This window comes from Bufo gargarizans, chromosome 8, assembly GCF_014858855.1.
Source record: "Bufo gargarizans isolate SCDJY-AF-19 chromosome 8, ASM1485885v1, whole genome shotgun sequence".
Classification (NCBI taxonomy): domain Eukaryota; kingdom Metazoa; phylum Chordata; class Amphibia; order Anura; family Bufonidae; genus Bufo; species Bufo gargarizans.
This window is the reverse complement of record NC_058087.1, coordinates 184,241,574-184,260,244: the sequence shown is the minus strand read 5'-3', so window position 1 is coordinate 184,260,244 and position 18,671 is coordinate 184,241,574. Positions and strand designations below refer to the sequence as shown.

Genomic DNA, 18,671 nt, shown 5'->3' with positions numbered 1-18,671 from the left:
CTAAAAATATTGAAATTAATAATCAATTTCTGGGGATAAAAAATATTATTTTGTTTCCCTATAAAGCAAAATTTACAATTGCACCAGAGGTTTCGCATTGCCCTCCTCTGGATCCTGGCGTATGATTGTGGACATATGTCTTTTCCGCCAATCTGACTATATAGACAAGACTGTCAGTACAATACTGCCCCCTGTGGGTAGGAATAGGAATCTAAACATGTCATAGACAAAAGCTGTGCCTGCTTATGTGTGGTTAGATCTGCCAAATGTTGACTGTCTCCATGTTTAGGGAGGTAACTGTGAGATTCCTTCTAAAAGTGACGCTGAAGACTTCCGAAGACTCCTGAATGCCATGGAATCTCTCAGCTTCAACATGGAAGACCAGGATAGCATCTTTCGAATTCTCTCTTCTATCCTGCACTTGGGGAATGTCTATTTTGAGAAATATGAGGTGAGAATCCATAAATCCACATGTAGATGCTTGTCTTCCTGGTGTTTTATGGTCCTCATAACGGAGATGAAAGGTCAGACTACAGTAGCTCTCGTTCATCCCCCCCATATACATATATGCACTGGGCTTGGCCGAGCATGCATATTTTCTCAATAAAAAAAACACTGCCAGACACCCCTGGCAGTGGCTTATCTTGTTTGGGAACAATAGGACCAGACATGTTGATCCACCTACCCGGACCTTCTTTCCCCCTACTGTTTGCTATCAGAGGAGGGTCAGGACACTCCCTTGCACAATAACTGGTTGTCACGGTAGGTGAAGGAAGGGAAGCAAACTAAATACAACAAAAGCAACAAAACACCAGGCAAGGCCCCAAAGCTAGGGAACAGGGAAAGGTCACCACCTGACAATCCCTCAGCCTTTCCCTGACTGCTAACAACATGAGCAAATCCTTAGGGTGGAAGTGCTCATGCTCTGTTAGCTAAGCCTAGCTGAAACTGAAGCAAACCCTCAGCTAGGGAGCTGGAGATAAGACAACCTGTTCCTAGCAGCTAGGTGCAGGAACCAGCGTCTTCCTGAGGCCTAGCTAGAACACTCAACCTGTGGGGAGGTGGGATCCTGACCAAAACCACAACAAAGAGAAACAGAACAATCTGTCAGATAGACTCACGTGTAGCAAGTCTGTCAGATCTTCTCAGGCCTCTCGCAGGGCAGGGTGTGACACTGGTTAGCTGGGTTTGGCAGACAGCCTTCTAAAGTATATGCCCATACACATGAGATACCTATTCCCCCCCCCCCCCCCCCCATACATATGCATGCTAGGGTTGGCTGAGATTGCATGTGTTCTGTAAGGGGAGAGAGGAGAAAGCAACCATCAAACCCCTCTGTTCTTTCCAGACACCTCTAGGGCAGTTTACCTCCTTGAGAACAAAAGGATCAGGAATGTGCAGATACAACAGCCTGATCTCTATTGCTCCCATCATCTGCCACCCAGAGAGAGTCAACACATTAGACGGTCAGCAGGTTTGACCAACATACATCTAATGTGTATGGCCGTCATCAGAGATCCTGCTAAGCAGACTAGCAATGACATGAAGCCGATATCTTTCAGACCGAATCCCAGGAGGTGGCTTCAGTTGTGAGTGCAAGTGAGATTCGAGTGGTGTCTGAACTACTGCAGATATCCCATGAGGGTCTACAGAAAGCCATCACATATAAAGTGACTGTAAGTAGTAGAAAGCAGGTAATAGTAATCCGTCCTGCAACAGGGAGCCTCCTCCAACTCATGTTCTCGGTTCTACAGGAAACAATGAGAGAAAAGATCTTCACTCCCCTCACGGTGGAGAGTGCTGTTGATGCCAGGTGAGCAGAAATGTACGGCACAAGGTTGTCCCCTAAAAGAGCTGTCAATGGCACATTGGGAGGACGGGACACGAGGATATTTTTGACAGTTTCTGTTATTGTCTATTGCAGAGATGCAATTGCCAAGATTTTATACTCCCTGCTCTTCAGCTGGCTGACAGATCGAATTAACAAGCTTGTCTACCCCAAACAAGATGCTCTGTCCATTGCCATACTGGATATTTATGGCTTTGAGGTAATGCGATTGCACAGATTTGCTCTGATTTTTGAGAGAGTGGACTTGCTGGCTGATCCTTGCCTGTCTTGTCTGCAGCACTATGGAGAGAGCACATAGACTGAGACTTGTGTAATGCACACCAGTGATGTCCCTGTAGTGAGCTCTGCTGACATCTAGTGGGGAGGTTTCAAACTACCTTTCTTTACTAGAGTTATTAAATTATTAATATTTTTTTAAAGCATTATTAATTCTAGGGTGCTGTACATAGGAGAAGAGGTATACATACATAATATCATACAAAAAAAGTACAATGAGCATGGATCAGCCTATAAATAAACTGGTAAACTCTGGGGGCCATCTTCTGGTCTAGCCTGACCTGGTTAATTCCCGGTGCATTGTCATTCCTGCCCTTTGTGCGTGTTCCCGTAATAACCCTGTCCTTTAATCCACAGGATCTGAACTTTAACAGTTTTGAACAACTGTGCATCAACTACGCAAACGAGTACCTGCAGTTCTTCTACAATAAGATTGTGTTTAGAGAGGAGCAGGTGAGTGTCAGCAATGACATTGGGTGGTGGAAGAGATGACAGGTTCATGTTCTGTACCTGGATAGGAAATATCCAATGCACCCCTGATTGTTTCCTCCACACTTCTTCACTCCGTATCAATCCTGTGCATCCTTCACTTAAAGGAGGAATACATCCGTGAGCAGATTGATTGGAGGGAAATTTCCTTTGTGGATAATCAGTCCTGTATAGATCTTATTTCCCAGAAGCCTTATGGAATCCTGAGGATCTTGGATGACCAGAGCGGCTTCCCACAGGTAACTCTAGTGATAGGGATTGTCTGGTTTAGGATGAATGTTGGCCAAACCCCTTTGATATTGGCAGGAACAGCTGACCATCTAATGTGTATGGGGCCTCCCAACACTTGGGGAAGAGAAGGATGGGGCTGTTGGATGTCAGCATGCCTGACCCCTTTTATTCAGAGGGGAGATAAGCCACTGACGGGGGAGTCTGTCAGTGGCTTAGTCCCTTCTGATTCATACACTAGGCTGAGCTGATTGTGCATATGTATCAGAGGGGTCGGGAGAGATAGCCGTCAGCCGAGCAAGCGTTCACCTGGCAGGTATCTAATATGTATGGCCAGGCCAAAGTCTGCACTCACTATTCTCTTTCAGGCCACAGACCACACCTTTCTCCAGAAGTGTCACTACCACCATGGCACCCATGAGCTCTACTGCAAGCCAAAGATGCCGCTCCCTGAGTTTGGGATCAAGCATTTTGCTGGGAAAGTTACTTACCAGGTATGTACTATTATAATAATGTCACATCTACTTGCTTCACAACGGGTTCAATGTCATGCCAGAAATGTGGTTGTCTGCCATATGATAGGCTTAGATACTCTGAGCCGGCATCATACATAATAGATGTAGATGTGCAGCGACCGGGCCGCAAGGGCAATATGTGAGTTACGGTGGGCCTATGGGGGTAGTAGTAGTTTACTCTCAGTTCTGTAGATCTCCCTGGGCCGGCGTGCAGTGATTGGAAGAGAGCACCAGTTCCTTTGGGACACACTCTGTTGTCCAGGGACTACCGCCAGATGGTGATTGAGGTGCTCTTGGTGGTATGGTTTTTAAAGTGCCGTGGCGGCAGGTTCTCTGGTGCTTGTGACGCCAGCACCGTAAGGCTGCAATGGAGGATAGTGACAGATAAGGAGAGTCAAAGGCTGATGAACAAAAATGGGAACTTTACTTCCAATTGCCTTGAGGTAGTTAGTAATTACAGGGGAAGTGCTTTGGTTCACAGTGCAATTCCATACAACGGGCTTGGTTTAGTCGTCTCTAACAGGCCTTAGCTTGGCTGCTGTGGAAGAGGCATCTTTCTAAGCGTTGGATCCTCTCACTTAAAATAGACTGAGGCACCTGGATCTTTATCAGAATTCTGCAACCAACATGGCGGTCTCCCTAGCGGCAGGCATCAGTCTTCTGCTCCATTCTTTGGACAGGTTGCTTTTACACACAAAAGTCCACTATGTCCCTCTGTGGTAATGCAATATGACCCTGGGTTCTGAGTCTTGGTTCCCTTCTTTGGTTCCCCTGGCTGGCAAGTCCCAAGGGACACACATCAGCTATATCATGGTGTTCCTTCTCTCCTCACTCCTCAATCTGACTTCCTGCGCAGGGCCTGTTACTTATATATGATAATATGGCATCTAGTGGGGACTAAAGTCTAGTACAACGACCAGCCTGTTGTTAGGAATATGCAGCTTAATACAGACAAAATATCTATTAGCATAAGATGACATTATCAAAGATCTAGGGACCCACAGAGTGGAACACTGCAGATACACTGGCAGTATCACATATGATAGGCTTAGATACTTTGAGGCTGCATCATAACAGCCTTAGGGTCCATTCACATGTCCGCAAAATGGGTCCGCATCCGTCTGCAATTTTGCGGAACGGGTGCAGACCCATTCATTTTTAATGGGGCCGGAATGTTCTGTCTGCATTTGCAGATCCGCATCTGCATTTGCGGATCCGCACTTCCGCATCCGTGCTTCCGTTTCCGCAATTGCAGACAAAATTAGTCATTTTCTATTATAGTGCCGGCGATGTGCGGTCCGCAAATTGTGGCCTGCACATTGCCAGTGTCTGTGTTTTGCGGATCCGCAGAACACTTACGGACTTGTGAATGGATCCTTAGGTACACTCAGAGTATCACATATGATAAGCTTGGATACCCTGAGACTACATACATAAAAGGCTCAGATGCACTGACAGTATCACATGATAGACTTAGATACCCTGAGACTGCATCTTACATAATAGGCTTAGATGCATTGGCAGTATCACATATGATAAGCTTAGATACTCTGAGACTGCATCATACATAGTAGGCTTAGATGCACTGACAGTATCACACGATAGACTTAGATACTCTGAGACTGCATCTTACATAATAGGCTCAGATGCACAGTATCACATATGATGGGCTTACTTTAGATACTCTCATCTCAGCTGCACACTTTCCCTGGAGGTTGTTTTATAAAGAAATTCAGTACCATTGGATGATGGGATGTTAGGGAGAGTAGTACTGTGCTGTTCCTTATTCGCTGTTGATGATATATCGGACAATTAAACCCTTCTAATTTCAGGTCCACAAATTTTTGGATAAAAACTATGACCAAGTGAGACAGGACGTTCTGGAGCTTTTTGTCAGCAGTAAAGTGAAGGTAATGATGTCGTCGGAGACGCCATAAAAGATGGAAGCTGATGTTACGTGAACTGTCCATTGTGTAAAACATCAGTAGGCAAAAAGTGGAAATTACTGAGGCAAATTTAGGAATATTGATGGATCCCAGTTTTCATCCTCTTCCCTTCCTCAGGTGGTGGCCGACCTGTTTTTTAGCCACGCTCAGGTGTTGGCGCAGCAGAAAAGCATGATGGGTAAAAGCAATACTGTGACCCGGAAGATGAAGGCTCAAACCGTAGCCGCAAAGTTCCAGCAATCCCTCCTGGAGCTGGTGGAGAAGATGGAGAGGTATGGAGCAGAGATGTAGTTCGAAGCTCCCAGGCCCTGATGCAAAATGTAGACCAGGGCCCCACAACTATGATGTGGCCCCCACCACTACACTTTTACTAGACCCAGTCATTTCTAAAAAAAATGTGCACAGCTCAAAACTATGTAATCTCATCTAACATCTTATCAACCAACTCTAAGCCATCCCCATTTTATAACCTGACCTAAGTCACATTCTCTGTAGCCCAGGAAGCTGAGATCTGGAGTGCTGTTTGGCACAGTTCTCACACTGTAGACCTGCTTTAGTTGTGCCTTTCCATAGCAAAGAGGGAACACTACACTATAGTCAGGGGTTAATTTATTCCATATCTAAGAAATACTTGTTTTCTCCAAACAGGTGCAATCCATTTTTTATTCGATGCATCAAACCTAACAGCAAAAAGGTAAAAAAAAGCAAAATCCACTTATATTGGGCAAATTTTTAGTAGACATATCGGTATGAATGATGCTATCTTTTTAAAGTGACTTTATCAGGCCTCCTATCTTGGGCAAGATCTATGCTAAAGGATTCATGCAAGGACTCATAGAGAAAGCCTGTGAGTCATACTCCCCCACTCACTCATAGAGAAAGCCTGTGAGATTTCCTTTCCCTCCCCACTCTTAGAGAAATCCTGTGAGTCCTGCTTTACTACCTACTCCTAGTAAAAGCCAGTGAGTCCTGCCCCCCCCCATAGTGAAAGACTGTGAGTTGTGCTTTTTTCACCCACTGATTGAGAAAACTTGTGTAATCTGCTTCCTCACTCACTTATTGAGAAAGCCATAGAGAAAGCCTGTGAGTCCGGCTTCTACCACTAATTCATAGTGAAACCCTGCGAGTCCAGCTTCCTCTGCCCATTCATAGTGAAACCCTGCGAGTCCAGCTTCCTCTGCCCACTCATAGTGAAACCCTGCGAGTCCAGCTTCCTCTGCCCACTCATAGTGAAACCCTGCGAGTCCAGCTTCCTCTGCCCACTCATAGTGAAACCCTGCGAGTCCAGCTTCCTCTGCCCACTCATAGTGAAACCCTGCAAGTCCAGCTTCCTCTGCCCATTCATAGTGAAAGCCTGTGATTCTTGCTTCTTCTGCCCACTCATAGAGAAAGCCTGTGAGTCCTGCTTTCTCCAACCACTCAGAGTGAAAGAAAACCTGTGTGCTCTGCTTCCCCACCCACTTATAAAGTCACAGAAAAAGCCTGTGAGTCCTGCTTCCAACACCTACTCATATAGAAGCCTGTGAGTCCTGCTTTCGACACCCACTCATAGTAAAAGCCTGTGAGTCTTGCTCCCTCACACTTAGAAAAAGCCTGAGTCCTGCCCAATCATAGTGAAAGCCTGTGAGTCCTGCTCCTCCCGCACTCATAGAGAAAGCCTGTGAGTCCTGCCTCTTTCAGAAACTCATATAGAAGCCTGTTAGTCCTGCTTCCACCACCCACTCATATAGAAGCCTGAGTCCTGCTTCCCCTCTCCAATCAGTGAAAGCCTGTGAGTCCTGCTTCCCCTCCCCAATTATAGAGAAAGCCTGTGAGTCCTGCTTCCTCCAGACACTCATATAAAAGCTTGTGAGTCCTGCTTTCCCCACCCACTCATATAGAAGCCTGTGAGTCCTGCTTTTCCCACCCACTCATATAGAAGCCTGTGAGTCCTGCTTTCCCCGCCCACTCATATAGGAAGCCTGTGAGGTCCTTCTTTTCCCACCCACTCATATAGAAGCCTGTGAGTCCTGCTTCCTCCAGACACCCATATAAAAGCATGCGAGTCCTGCTTCCCCTCCCCAATTATAGAGAAAGCCTGTGAGTCCTGCTTTCCCCACCTACTCATATAGAAGCCTGTGAGTCCTTCTTTCCCCACCCACTCATATAGAAGCCTGTGAGTCCTGCTTTCCCCACCTACTCATATAGAAGCCTGTGAGTCCTGCTTTCCCCACCCACTCATATAGAAGCCTGTGAGTCCTGCTTTCCCCACCCACTCATATAGAAGCCTGTGAGTCCTGCTTTCCCCACCTACTCATATAGAAGCCTGTGAGTCCTGCTTTCCCCACCTACTCATATAGAAGCCTGTGAGTCCTGCTTTCCCCACCCACTCATATAGAAGCCTGTGAGTCCTGCTTCCTCCACCTTCTCAGATTGATTGACAGCTTGTCCTGTAGGAGTTTGTATACAGGAAGAGAGCTGTTAATGACTTTGTGTTGGCAGGTGAAGAACGACTCACAGGCTTTCTATATGAAGAGGTGATCGCTGTAACTACATCACTATAATTTATCAGCAACGGTTCATTCAAAAGTGACATTTATTTTCAAGGTAGTGTCTCTGGGATTTAAAATTGATAGTTTATCCTTATGTGTAGTAGACACGTTGTGACTTCCATCTATGTGAATGAGGATGAGTTGTAGTTCCAAAAACTACCACATGGACAACGGTGGCGCTGTGTTAGATGCTGCAGCAAATAGGCTGCAGCACTCCAGACTTCAGAACAATACAATGCATATACCATACCGTGTCGTAGGAGGGATGTCTCCTGTATATGAGCCCTGCACAAATTCATCCCTAGGAACCTTGCCTCTTTGAACCAGACGTTGTGATCAGTCAGCTGAAGTATTCTGGTATTTTAGAGACCATCAGAATCCGGAAAGAGGGATTTCCAGTCCGGATCCCTTTCCACATCTTTCTCAGCAGGTAAGGAGGTATAAAGTTTTCAGAGAGACTGGGGGGGTTTCTTACAATATATAATCCTGCCTATCTAGTCTCCAGCAGACCTGGAGACTAGATATTATAATCTGCACAGCTTTCTGGTAACTTTTCAGTTCTGCGCTATAAAGGAACATGCACTTAGGTAAAGGGCCCCAACTTTACATTGCCTAAAATATTATAAGCATCCAGACAAGGGCCGGTTGCGTCCTCTGGACACCTGTTCTGCCATCATTACCAGTGATCTAAGCAGTGATCTCATCTCCAGGTATCGCTGTGTCATGGACCTCGGACGGAATATCCACGCTGATGGGCCCATATGCGTCACTGTGTTGAGAAAGCTGTGTCCATCTGTTCACCCCACCTCGTACTGCATCGGAGTGAGCAAGGTGACTCCCCATTTAACTTACTTGTCTTACTTGGTACCTACTGATGGTATATGCTGGTGCTATATACCTACTGAGGACGTATTTACACCGCTGGAACCCACTGGGGCAAAATAAGTGAAGCCCCATCTTTTATATCACCTCAATTGTCCCATTACAGTTAATACAAAGCCTATGTGGTTCTGATTTACATGGCACCACCGTTATTATATTATTTGCTTACTTTTAGGTCTGCACAAGCACTTTTCTTTCCTTGCCTATGCATTTTATGGCCAACGGGGGTAATGCAATGTGCCATGATGCCCCTATTTTGCTTCCTTGGAGATCATTTACTCATAGAGCTGACCTTAGGGATTATTCCTCCATTTTAAGAAAAGGCTGAAATAGCAATCTCCCAATATAATGTTATTGTGAGTTTTAAACTGCAGGAACTGTACTGAAACACACAGGAAGTAATGCAGGGAATACAAAATCCCTGTGTCTTCCCTGCACACCAATCAGCAGACACTAAATGTGCTTTCCTTCTCTTTCTCCATTTGAGCTCTTTATGAAGGAGAACCTCTACCAACAGCTAGAGAGCAAACGAGACCAACTGATGAACAAGGCGGCTATAACCCTCCAGCGCTATGGGCGCGGGTACCTGACCCGGAAACGCTACAGGACTCTGCGGTACAGAATCATTCAACTACAGGCCCTGGCCCGTGGTTACCTGGCAAGGTACAAGAACTGTATCATATGCATATATCTATAAAGCAATTGGCAGGGCATTGATGCCATACATCAGGAGATGATTTTACAATGGACTTCCCCTGTAAAGGGGTTGTTTAGCTAAGAGATCCCATTTCTCAGGGGCCCAAAATCAGAAAGGGCCCACCCAGGAGGAAGACGGAAACATTTTATTGTCAGGGGCCCCTCAACAGTATTATCCAATGACAGTATATACAGTCGTGGCCAAAAGTTTTGAGAATGACACAAATATTAGTTTTCACAAGGTTTGCTGCTAAACTGCTTTTAGATCTTTGTTTCCGTTGTTTCTGTGATGTAGTGGAATATAATTACACGCACTTCATACGTTTCAAAGGCTTTTATCGACAATTACATGACATTTATGCAAAGAGTCAGTATTTGCAGTGTTGGCCCTTCTTTTTCAGGACCTCTGCAAATCGACTGGGCATGCTCTCAATCAACTTCTGGGCCAATTCCTGACTGATAGCAACCCATTCTTTCATAATCACTTCTTGGAGTTTGTCAGAATTAGTGGGTTTTTGTTTGTCCACCCGCCTCTTGAGGATTGACCACAAGTTCTCAAAGGGATTAAGATCTGGGGAGTTTCCAGGCCATGGACCCAAAATGTCAACGTTTTGGTCCCCGAGCCACTTAGTTATCACTTTTGCCTTATGGCACGGTGCTCCATCGTGCTGGAAATGCATTGTTCTTCACCAAACTGTTGTTGGATTGTTGGAAGAAGTTGCTGTTGGAGGGTGTTTTGGTTCCATTCTTTATTCATGGCTGTGTTTTTGGGCAAAATTGTGAGTGAGCCCACTCTCTTGGATGAGAAGCAACCCCACACATGAATGGTCTCAGGATGCTTTACTGTTGGCATGACATAGGACTGATAGTAGCGCTCACCTTTTCTTCTCCAGACAAGCCTTTTTCCTGATGCCCCAAACAATCGGAAAGAGGCTTCATCTGAGAATATGACTTTGCCCCAGTCCTCAGCAGTCCATTCACCATATTTTCTGCAGAAGATCAATCTGTCCCTGATGTTTTTTTGGAGAGAAGTGGCTTCTTTGCTGCCCTTCTTGACACCAGACCATCTTCCAAAAGTCTTCACCTCACTGTGCGTGCAGATGCGCTCACACCTGCCTGCTGCCATTCCTGAGCAAGCTCTGCACTGGTGGCACTCCGATCCCGCAGCTGAATCCTCTTTAGGAGACGATCCTGGCGCTTGCTGGACTTTCTTGGACGCCCTGAAGCCTTCTTAACAAGAATTAAACCTCTTTCCTTGAAGTTCTTGATAATCCTATAAATTGTTGATTGAGGTGCAATTTTAGTAGCCACAATATCCTTGCCTGTGAAGCCATTTTTATGCAACGCAATGATGGCTGCACACGTTTCTTTGCAGGTCACCATGGTTAACAATGGAAGAACAATGATTTCAAGCATCACCCTCCTTTTAACAGGTCAAGTCTGCCATTTTAACCCAATCAGCCTGACAATAATCTTCAGCCTTGTGCTCGTCAACATTCTCACCTGAGTTAACAAGACGATTACTGAAATGATCTTAGCAGGTCCTTTAATGACAGCAATGAAATGCTGTCACGGATGGTGTAACAGAAAACAAGAAGTTACAAATAAGGATCCGACTGGCTTGATCCGAAACTAAGGAACAAAAGGGTGACCCCTATTTAAGCCCTGAAACTCTCCCTGTCTTCTCAGCCCATGCAAAGATCTCTATGATAGAAAATTGCATGCCCTCGTGCCTCGACAGTATGACACCTGAACACCTTATAATAGTGAGGGGACACGACCACCGGCTCCCTACACTTAATACGGAGGGAGTCAGGGTCACCTAGGATCAAGCAAACAGGAAAACACAAATCAATGAACAGACTTATCTGTAGAAGGATCAGTAGTAGCATCCAGCATGTACACACTCCGGGAAGTTGTATAAACCGCAAAGTGATGCAGTATGGGAGGGGATTTAAAGGGATGCAATCAGTGCAACTAGATGACAGCTGAGAGAGGGAAACGAGATGATAAAACAAAAGCAAAACAAAAGAACCTCAAGCAGGAGGTTCTGAAGAACGTCTGTCAGAGCTTCTCAGATGTCTGGCGGTGGCAAATGCAGTGGAAAGTTTTTTTTTGGGATTAAGTTCATTTTCATGGCAAAGAAGGACTATGCAATTCATCTGATCACTCTTCATAACATTCTGGAGTATATGCAAATTGCTATTATAAAAACTTAAAGGGATTCTGTCACCTCCCCTAACCCAAAAAACGATTTTAAAGCAGCCATGAAGCACAGCTTACCTTGATTAGGCTGTGCTCTTTTATCTTGTAATCCGTCCAGCAGTTTCTGCAAAAAACGACTTTTATTGATAAGGAAATGCGTCCTGAAGGTGCCCAGAGGGGCGTTTTTTTCTTCTTAGAGAGCCCAGTACCGCCCCTCTTACAGTGCCCAGCCCGCCTTCCTTGCACTGTCTAACCGCCCCCAGCCTGCCACAGCCTCTCCTCCCCCTCCCTCACGCCGAACGAACCCTCTCACAGGACGCAGTACCCACTGAGGGCTGCGCCTGTGCGATCAGCAGGAGACTGAGGGCAGGAGCTTCATCCTCGTCACTGGGCATGCGCCGAGCCCAGTGACGTCCGATGCTCGCTCTTCCCTCAGTCAGCAGGGAAGAGCGAGCATCGGACGTCACTGGGCTCAGCGCATGCCCAGTGACCAGGATGAAGCTCCTGCCCTCAGTCTCCTGCTGATCGCACAGGCGCAGCCCTCAGTGGGTACTGCGCCTGTGCGAGGGTTCGTTCGGCGTGAGGGAGGGGGAGGAGAGGCTGTGGCAGGCTGGGGGCGGTTAGACAGTGCAAGGAAGGCGGGCTGGGCACTGTAAGAGGGGCGGTACTGGGCTCTCTAAGAGGAACAAAACGCCCCTCTGGGCACCTTCAGGACACATTTGCATATCCATAAAAGTCGTTTTTTGCAGAAACTGCTGGACGGATTACAAGATAAAAGAGCACAGCCTAATCAAGGTAAGCTGTGCTTCATGGCTGCTTTAAAATCGTTTTTTGGGTTAGGGGAGGTGACAGAATCCCTTTAAGCAGCAACTTTTCCAATTTCCAATATTTATGTAATTCTCAAAACTTTTGGCCACGACTGTACAGTGACATGACATGCGGTATATACATGTAGGAAATGCATGGAGCGGCCTTATCTGAGACTAGCCACAGGAGTGAGGGTTGCACGGGAAGAGGGGGTTACTGGGTTAGGGAGGGTCCTGTTCAAAAATGTGCTGTGGGGCCCAGTCAGTTCAAGCTACGTCACTGCCATTTCTATAAGGTTGTACATACCGTAGAGGCAGCCCATTTGTCTGCTATGCGGAGAAGGGCCTGGCTCAGTGAGTGAAGGGACCTATAGCTTCTGATAAGGGAGTAAAACATTTCATTACCAGTCTACTCCTTTGCATGTCGGGTTGTGCACTTTTGTCAGATTTTTTTGCATTTATGCACTTGCAGGCAGAAGTTTCACAACTGGAGAAACAGTATGTTGAAATTTCGAGCCCTGGTCCACATGTACGTGAATCGGAGGAGATACCTGAGGGTAAGATGTCATTGCTGTCAATCACTTCTTTGAGAATGGGGGTACCACGTGCGGTCACTCTACAATCGCATACATCCAAGGTGCTGCGGGAAAAATCTGCTGCGAATTGTGCCACAGGTCCGCGGCAAAATCCGCATGCAGATTTGCTACAGATTTAACCCTTTGCATTGCGAAAGGGGGAAAATCCATAGTTGAAATCCACAGCACAAATTAACACGCCACAGATCTTACATTTCCACCGCAGGTCAGTTTCTTTTGCGGATCTCATCTTTTTTGCTGCTGTGGATTTTTCGATCACAATTCCATGAAGGGAAGTCCGCAGTGTATTTACTACAAGGAGATGTCATGTACCTTTTTGTGACTGGGATGTACAAAATCTGCTGAGCGCGCTCATTTCAGGCATCCTTATTAGCCTTGCATGAAGTAGTGGTAGCGCCATTTTAATTTCATCTCTTTTGCTAAGACTGGTTTATAGTATTACGTTGTGGGCAGTGTTTTTTACTCCAGCAGGTGTCTTATAGATCTCTGTACGAACGGCAGGGTGCAACCTGGCTGTGTGTATACATCACAATAGTTTTTCCCTTGGAAATGAGTCAGTAAAGAGCAGTGCCTCGAAAAAGTTTTCATACCCTTTGAACTTTTCCCAATTTTTTTCACCTTACACCCACAACCTTAAATGTATTTATTGGGATTTTATGTGATAGACCAACACAAAGTAGCAAGTGTATGTGAAGTGAAAAGAAAATGATAAATAGTTTTCAAAATGTTTAATAAAAAAAAATCTGGAAAGTGTTGCTTGAGTCAATACTTTTTAGGACCACCTATGGCTGCAATTACAGCTCCAAGTCTTTTGGGGTTTGTATCTACCAGTTTTACCTCTAGAGGCTGACATTTTTGCCCATTCTCCTTTGCAAAATAGCTGAAGCTCAGTCAGATTGGATGGAGAGTGAAAAAATACCTAAAAGTGGCCCCATATTGTAGGAGGGTCTAAAGTGACAGGAGGCGGGGCAACAAAAGTAGGGGAGTCACCAATACCATAGCGCAAAATACTACATCGCCGATATATCGCCCTAAAAGCCGTCCCTCCGTGGTGGCCATCAGTAGAGGCCATTTTCTCTCCTCCTCTTCCAGATATGGAGCAGGGGGCTTAGGAGGTGAGATGCAGGACATGGTTGAATTCAGGAGGGCATGTCGCTGGCCGGGTACACGAGTATCTGATTCTAACAGAATTAATTACCACTGATCACAGCTCATTATGTACCCAGCCAGCGGCAGAGATGGGGGCATCGGCCCACCGGGAAATTTCCCTGTAAGGTCTATGGCCAATCCGCCCCTGTCTGTGAACAGCAATCTTCAAGTCTTGCCACGGATTATTTTTTTTTTTTTTATCAGATAAATCTATATTGAAAATAAAAGGGTTATAAGGATATAATAGGAATATTCAAATAATATTAATAACAAAATAAAATTATTCCATAGTCATTGCAATCATGATATTTGATCTATACTTCGTTCCCACTTAACTCCCCGCATCCCTCTCCAAGGTATGTGCAATCCGGGGTTGTGGCAAATATTTCCATTTTGTTATCTGCTTCCCCCTCATATCGGAGGGCCTGAGTGGGTGAAAACGGGGATATATCCGGGTTCAGCTCTAAACCCGGAAAACCCCTTTAATTTGTTGTATTTTATAAAAAGCATTTTATCGGAATCCATATGGGTGAGTTATGTAATATGTATAGTAACTGTGGCATTAATACCACCTAATTAAATTACTTCTTCCAGCAATGGATAGTGGTACAGTAATTTATACTAAGCAGCAACTTTTTGGTTTAATTTAAGTAATAAGGGTATCAAATTAATTTGTATGGAGATGAGCTCACTACATTTAGATTAGTATGGGACAGGTTCAGCTCCTAGGGGCATTATTACAGACTTATTCCAACTAATAAGCGATGCTAAATGTCTACCAAAATCAGTGTGAACCTGCAGTCTGAAAATGGCAGCACTGATTAGATCAAGTGAGTCTGTGCAGGGACACCCCCCCAACTGGTAACACCCCTCTGTACCCTTGGAATGGCACTAAATAGAGCCATAAGAATAGATGCTTCAGAATTGTTATTACACGAGGAATCCATGAAGCTATTAAAAGAGGCATGTCAGGAGTGGCGAAAGGTCCTCTTAAAATTGACACTTATAATACCCCTCATAGACTTTATGTTATGGGTGAATTGCCCTCGGCTGAATGTCCTGGGTGCTGTATGTTCTGGCAATGTAGAGTCTTACAGGCCGGTTTTTAACCATAAAAATCATCGGCATCCTGAGATAGTTCTCCCCCACCCTAATCATCCTTGTTTTTTTTAAACACCTCCAAGTACTTCCTTTACAGTCCACTTTCGCTTTTTTTAAGTTCCTAACCCCACCTCCAGGTGACAGGATCTAAAGATCCTACCCTCCTCCCGAACTCACGTCCCAAATCCTGCGCGTGTGCAGAACCAGTCACCTCACTCACTGATGAAAAAAAATGTAGAATATTCGCGATTACAAAGATACAGCACTATATTTCAAAGTGACGATATTCGCAATAAAAATTTGCGATTAGAATATTCACGTTCAACACTACTACTGATCATATAATGTATACTGCGCAGCCGCGAGACTTGGGAGAGAAGGGCTGGAGATGAGCAATCGTAGGGGGCGTGTCTTATTTGTTTGTGGGCGTGGCTGCACTCCAAGAGTCAGAGAACGCTGGACTCATCTCTGAAGCATGGAGGAGACAGGACTCAAGGTGCATTTACATATATGGCGGGAACATTTATTTTAGGTTTTTCTCTGAACTGATAGTTCATTCAGAATTGATTTTAATATCATTATTAATGTATTAAAAAGTATTTATAGAAAAGTGAGTGGATAAATAGGCTTAGAAAGTGATGACCGGTTTCCTTTAACCCCTTCCCGACCTTTGACGTACTGTTACGTCATGGGAACCACTGAGTTCCCGCAATTTGACGTAATAGTACGTCATAGTGATCGCGTGGGCACCGGAGCGGTGCGCGAGCGATCACTGCAGGGGCCCGGCAGTCCGTGGTAGTCCGCCGGCATCGCTGTAAAAGCCGGCGGATTAGCCTCTTCTATGCCGCGGTCCGCACTGTCTGTGTCAGGTGAACGATCGCATCGAGTCTCCGCGCTGCTGTGGCAGGGACCCGATGCGACACCAGGCAGCCCGATGCCGTGCAGAGGCTGCCCAATGCCTTGCACGGCATCGGGAACTGCCTTCTACGGGTGCTGAGGAGATTCAGCCTCAGGCCTGGTCTCCTAGGCAACCTGTTAGTGTCATACACTAACAGGCAATGCATTACAATACAGATGTATTGTAATGCATTGTAGAGGGGATCAGACACCCAAAAGTGAATGTCATAAATAAAGTAAAGTAAAAAAAGAAGTGTTTTTAATAAAATTAATAAAGTAATAAAATTAATAAAGTAAAAAAGAAAAAAAAACGCCTCTTTCCCCTTATTTTATAATAAAAAACAGAAAAACAAAAACAAATCCCACACATATTAGGTATCACTGTGTCCGTAATGACCGGCTCTATAAATATATCACATGATCCACCCTGTCTGATAAACACCATAAAAAAATATATAAAAACTGTGTAAAAAAAAGCAATTTTTGTCACCTTACATCACAAAAAGTGCAACACCAAGCGATCAAAAAGGCGTATGCCCCCCATAATGGTAGCAATAAAACCGTCACCTCATCCTGCAAGAAATGAGCCCCTACCTAAGACAATCGCCTTAAAAAATTAAAAACTATAGCTCTCAGAACATGGAGACACTAAAACATCATTTTTTTTGTTTCAAAATTGCTATTATTGTGCTAAAGTGAAATACATAAAAAAAATCTACATATTAGGTATCGCCACGTCCGTAACAACCAGCTCTATAAAAATATTACATGACCTAACCCAGGCATGCTCAACCTGCGGCCCTCCAGCTGTTGCAAAACTACAACTCCCAGCATGCCTGAACAGCCTACAGCTATCAGCCTACAGCGGGGCATTGTGGGAATTGTAGTTTTACAACAGCTGGAGGGCTGCAGGTTGAGCATGCCTGACCTAACCATTCAGGTGAACACCATAAAAAAAAAAAAAAAACCTGTGTAAAAAAAAAAAAGCAATTTTTGTCACATTACATCACAAAAATTGCAACAGCAAGTGATATAGAAGGCGTACTCCCCCCAAAATGGTACCCTACATAAGAGAATTGGTCAAAAAATACAAAAACTATGGCTCTCAGACTATGGAGACACTACAATATGATTATTTTTTTTACTTCAAAACTGCTATTATTGTGCTAAAGTGAAAAAAATAAAATAAAAGTATACTACATATTAGGTATCGCCACGTCCGTAACAACCAGCTCTATAAAAATATTAGATGACCTAACCACTCAGATGAACACTGTAAAAAAAAAAAAATTGGTAAAAAAAGAGGCATTTTTGTCACATTACATCACAAAAATTGCAACAGCAAGTGATCAAAAAGGCGTATACCCCCCAAAATAATACCAGTCAGACCGTCACCTCATCCCGCAAAAAATGAGACCCTACCTAAGAGAGTTGGTCAAATAAAAAAAAAACTATATAGCTCTCAGACTATGGAGACACTAAAATATGATTATTTTTTGCTTCAAAACTGCTATAATTGTGCTTTAGTGAAAAAAAAAAAAAGATACATATTAGGTATCGCCACGTCCGTAACAAACAGCTCTATAAAAATATCACATGACCTAACCACTCAGGTGAACACCGTAAAAAAAAAAGCATTTTTGTCACATTACATCACAAAAATTGCAACAGCAAGTGATCAAAAAGGCGTATGCCCCCCAAAATAGAACCAATCAGACCGTCACCTCATCCCGCAACAAATGAGACCCTACCTGAGAGAATCGGTCAAAAAATAAAAAGCTATGGCTCTCAGACTATGAGACACTAAAATATCATTATTTCGGTTTCAAAAATGCTATTATTGTATAAAACCTAAATAAATAAGAAAAAAATAGACATATTAGATATTGCCACATGCGTAACGATCTGCTCTATAAAAAAGTCACATGACCTAATCCCTCAGGTAAACGCTGTAAAAATAAAAACGGTGCCAAAACATCAATTTTTTTGTTACCTTGCCGCACAAAAAAAACATAATATAGAGCAATAAAAAATCATATGTACCCCAAAATAGTACCAACAAAACTGGCACCTTATCCCGTAGTTTCCAAAATGTGTTCACTTTTTTGAGTTTCTTCTGTAGGGGTGCATCAGAGGGGCTTCAAATGGGACATGGTGTCAAAAAACCAGTCCAGCAAAATCTGCCTTCCAAAAACCGTATGGCATTCCTTTCCTTCTGCGCCCTGCCGTGTGCCTGTACAGCTGTTTACGACCACATATGGGGTGTTTCTGTAAACTACAGAATCAGAGCCATAAATATTGAGTTTTGTTTGGCTGTTAACCCTTGCTTTGTAACTGGAAAAAAATATTAAAATGGAAAATCTGCCAAAAAAATGAAATTTTGAAATTGTATCTCTATTTTCCATTAATTCTTGTGGAACACCTAAAGTTTGTAAAATCAGTTTTGAATACCTTGAGGGGTGTAGTTTCTAGAATGGGGTCATTTTTGGGTGGTTTCTATTATGT

The 18,671-nt window shown here is 44.3% G+C and overlaps 1 protein-coding gene across 1 annotated transcript in view; it reads left to right on the top strand.

Moving 5' to 3' along the window:
• Positions 1-18,671, top strand: part of MYO15A (myosin XVA) — a 74,301-nt gene that overhangs the window by 16,464 nt on the left and 39,166 nt on the right. Inside the window, exons 6-19 of the mRNA XM_044304569.1 lie at positions 290-451; positions 1,563-1,676; positions 1,755-1,813; positions 1,925-2,048; positions 2,483-2,578; positions 2,722-2,853; positions 3,211-3,336; positions 5,190-5,267; positions 5,421-5,575; positions 5,952-5,997; positions 8,140-8,264; positions 8,545-8,665; positions 9,204-9,379; positions 12,896-12,980. Coding sequence (XP_044160504.1) covers positions 290-451; positions 1,563-1,676; positions 1,755-1,813; positions 1,925-2,048; positions 2,483-2,578; positions 2,722-2,853; positions 3,211-3,336; positions 5,190-5,267; positions 5,421-5,575; positions 5,952-5,997; positions 8,140-8,264; positions 8,545-8,665; positions 9,204-9,379; positions 12,896-12,980 — 1,599 coding nt within the window. The remainder of the gene's footprint in view (positions 1-289; positions 452-1,562; positions 1,677-1,754; positions 1,814-1,924; positions 2,049-2,482; positions 2,579-2,721; positions 2,854-3,210; positions 3,337-5,189; positions 5,268-5,420; positions 5,576-5,951; positions 5,998-8,139; positions 8,265-8,544; positions 8,666-9,203; positions 9,380-12,895; positions 12,981-18,671) is intronic.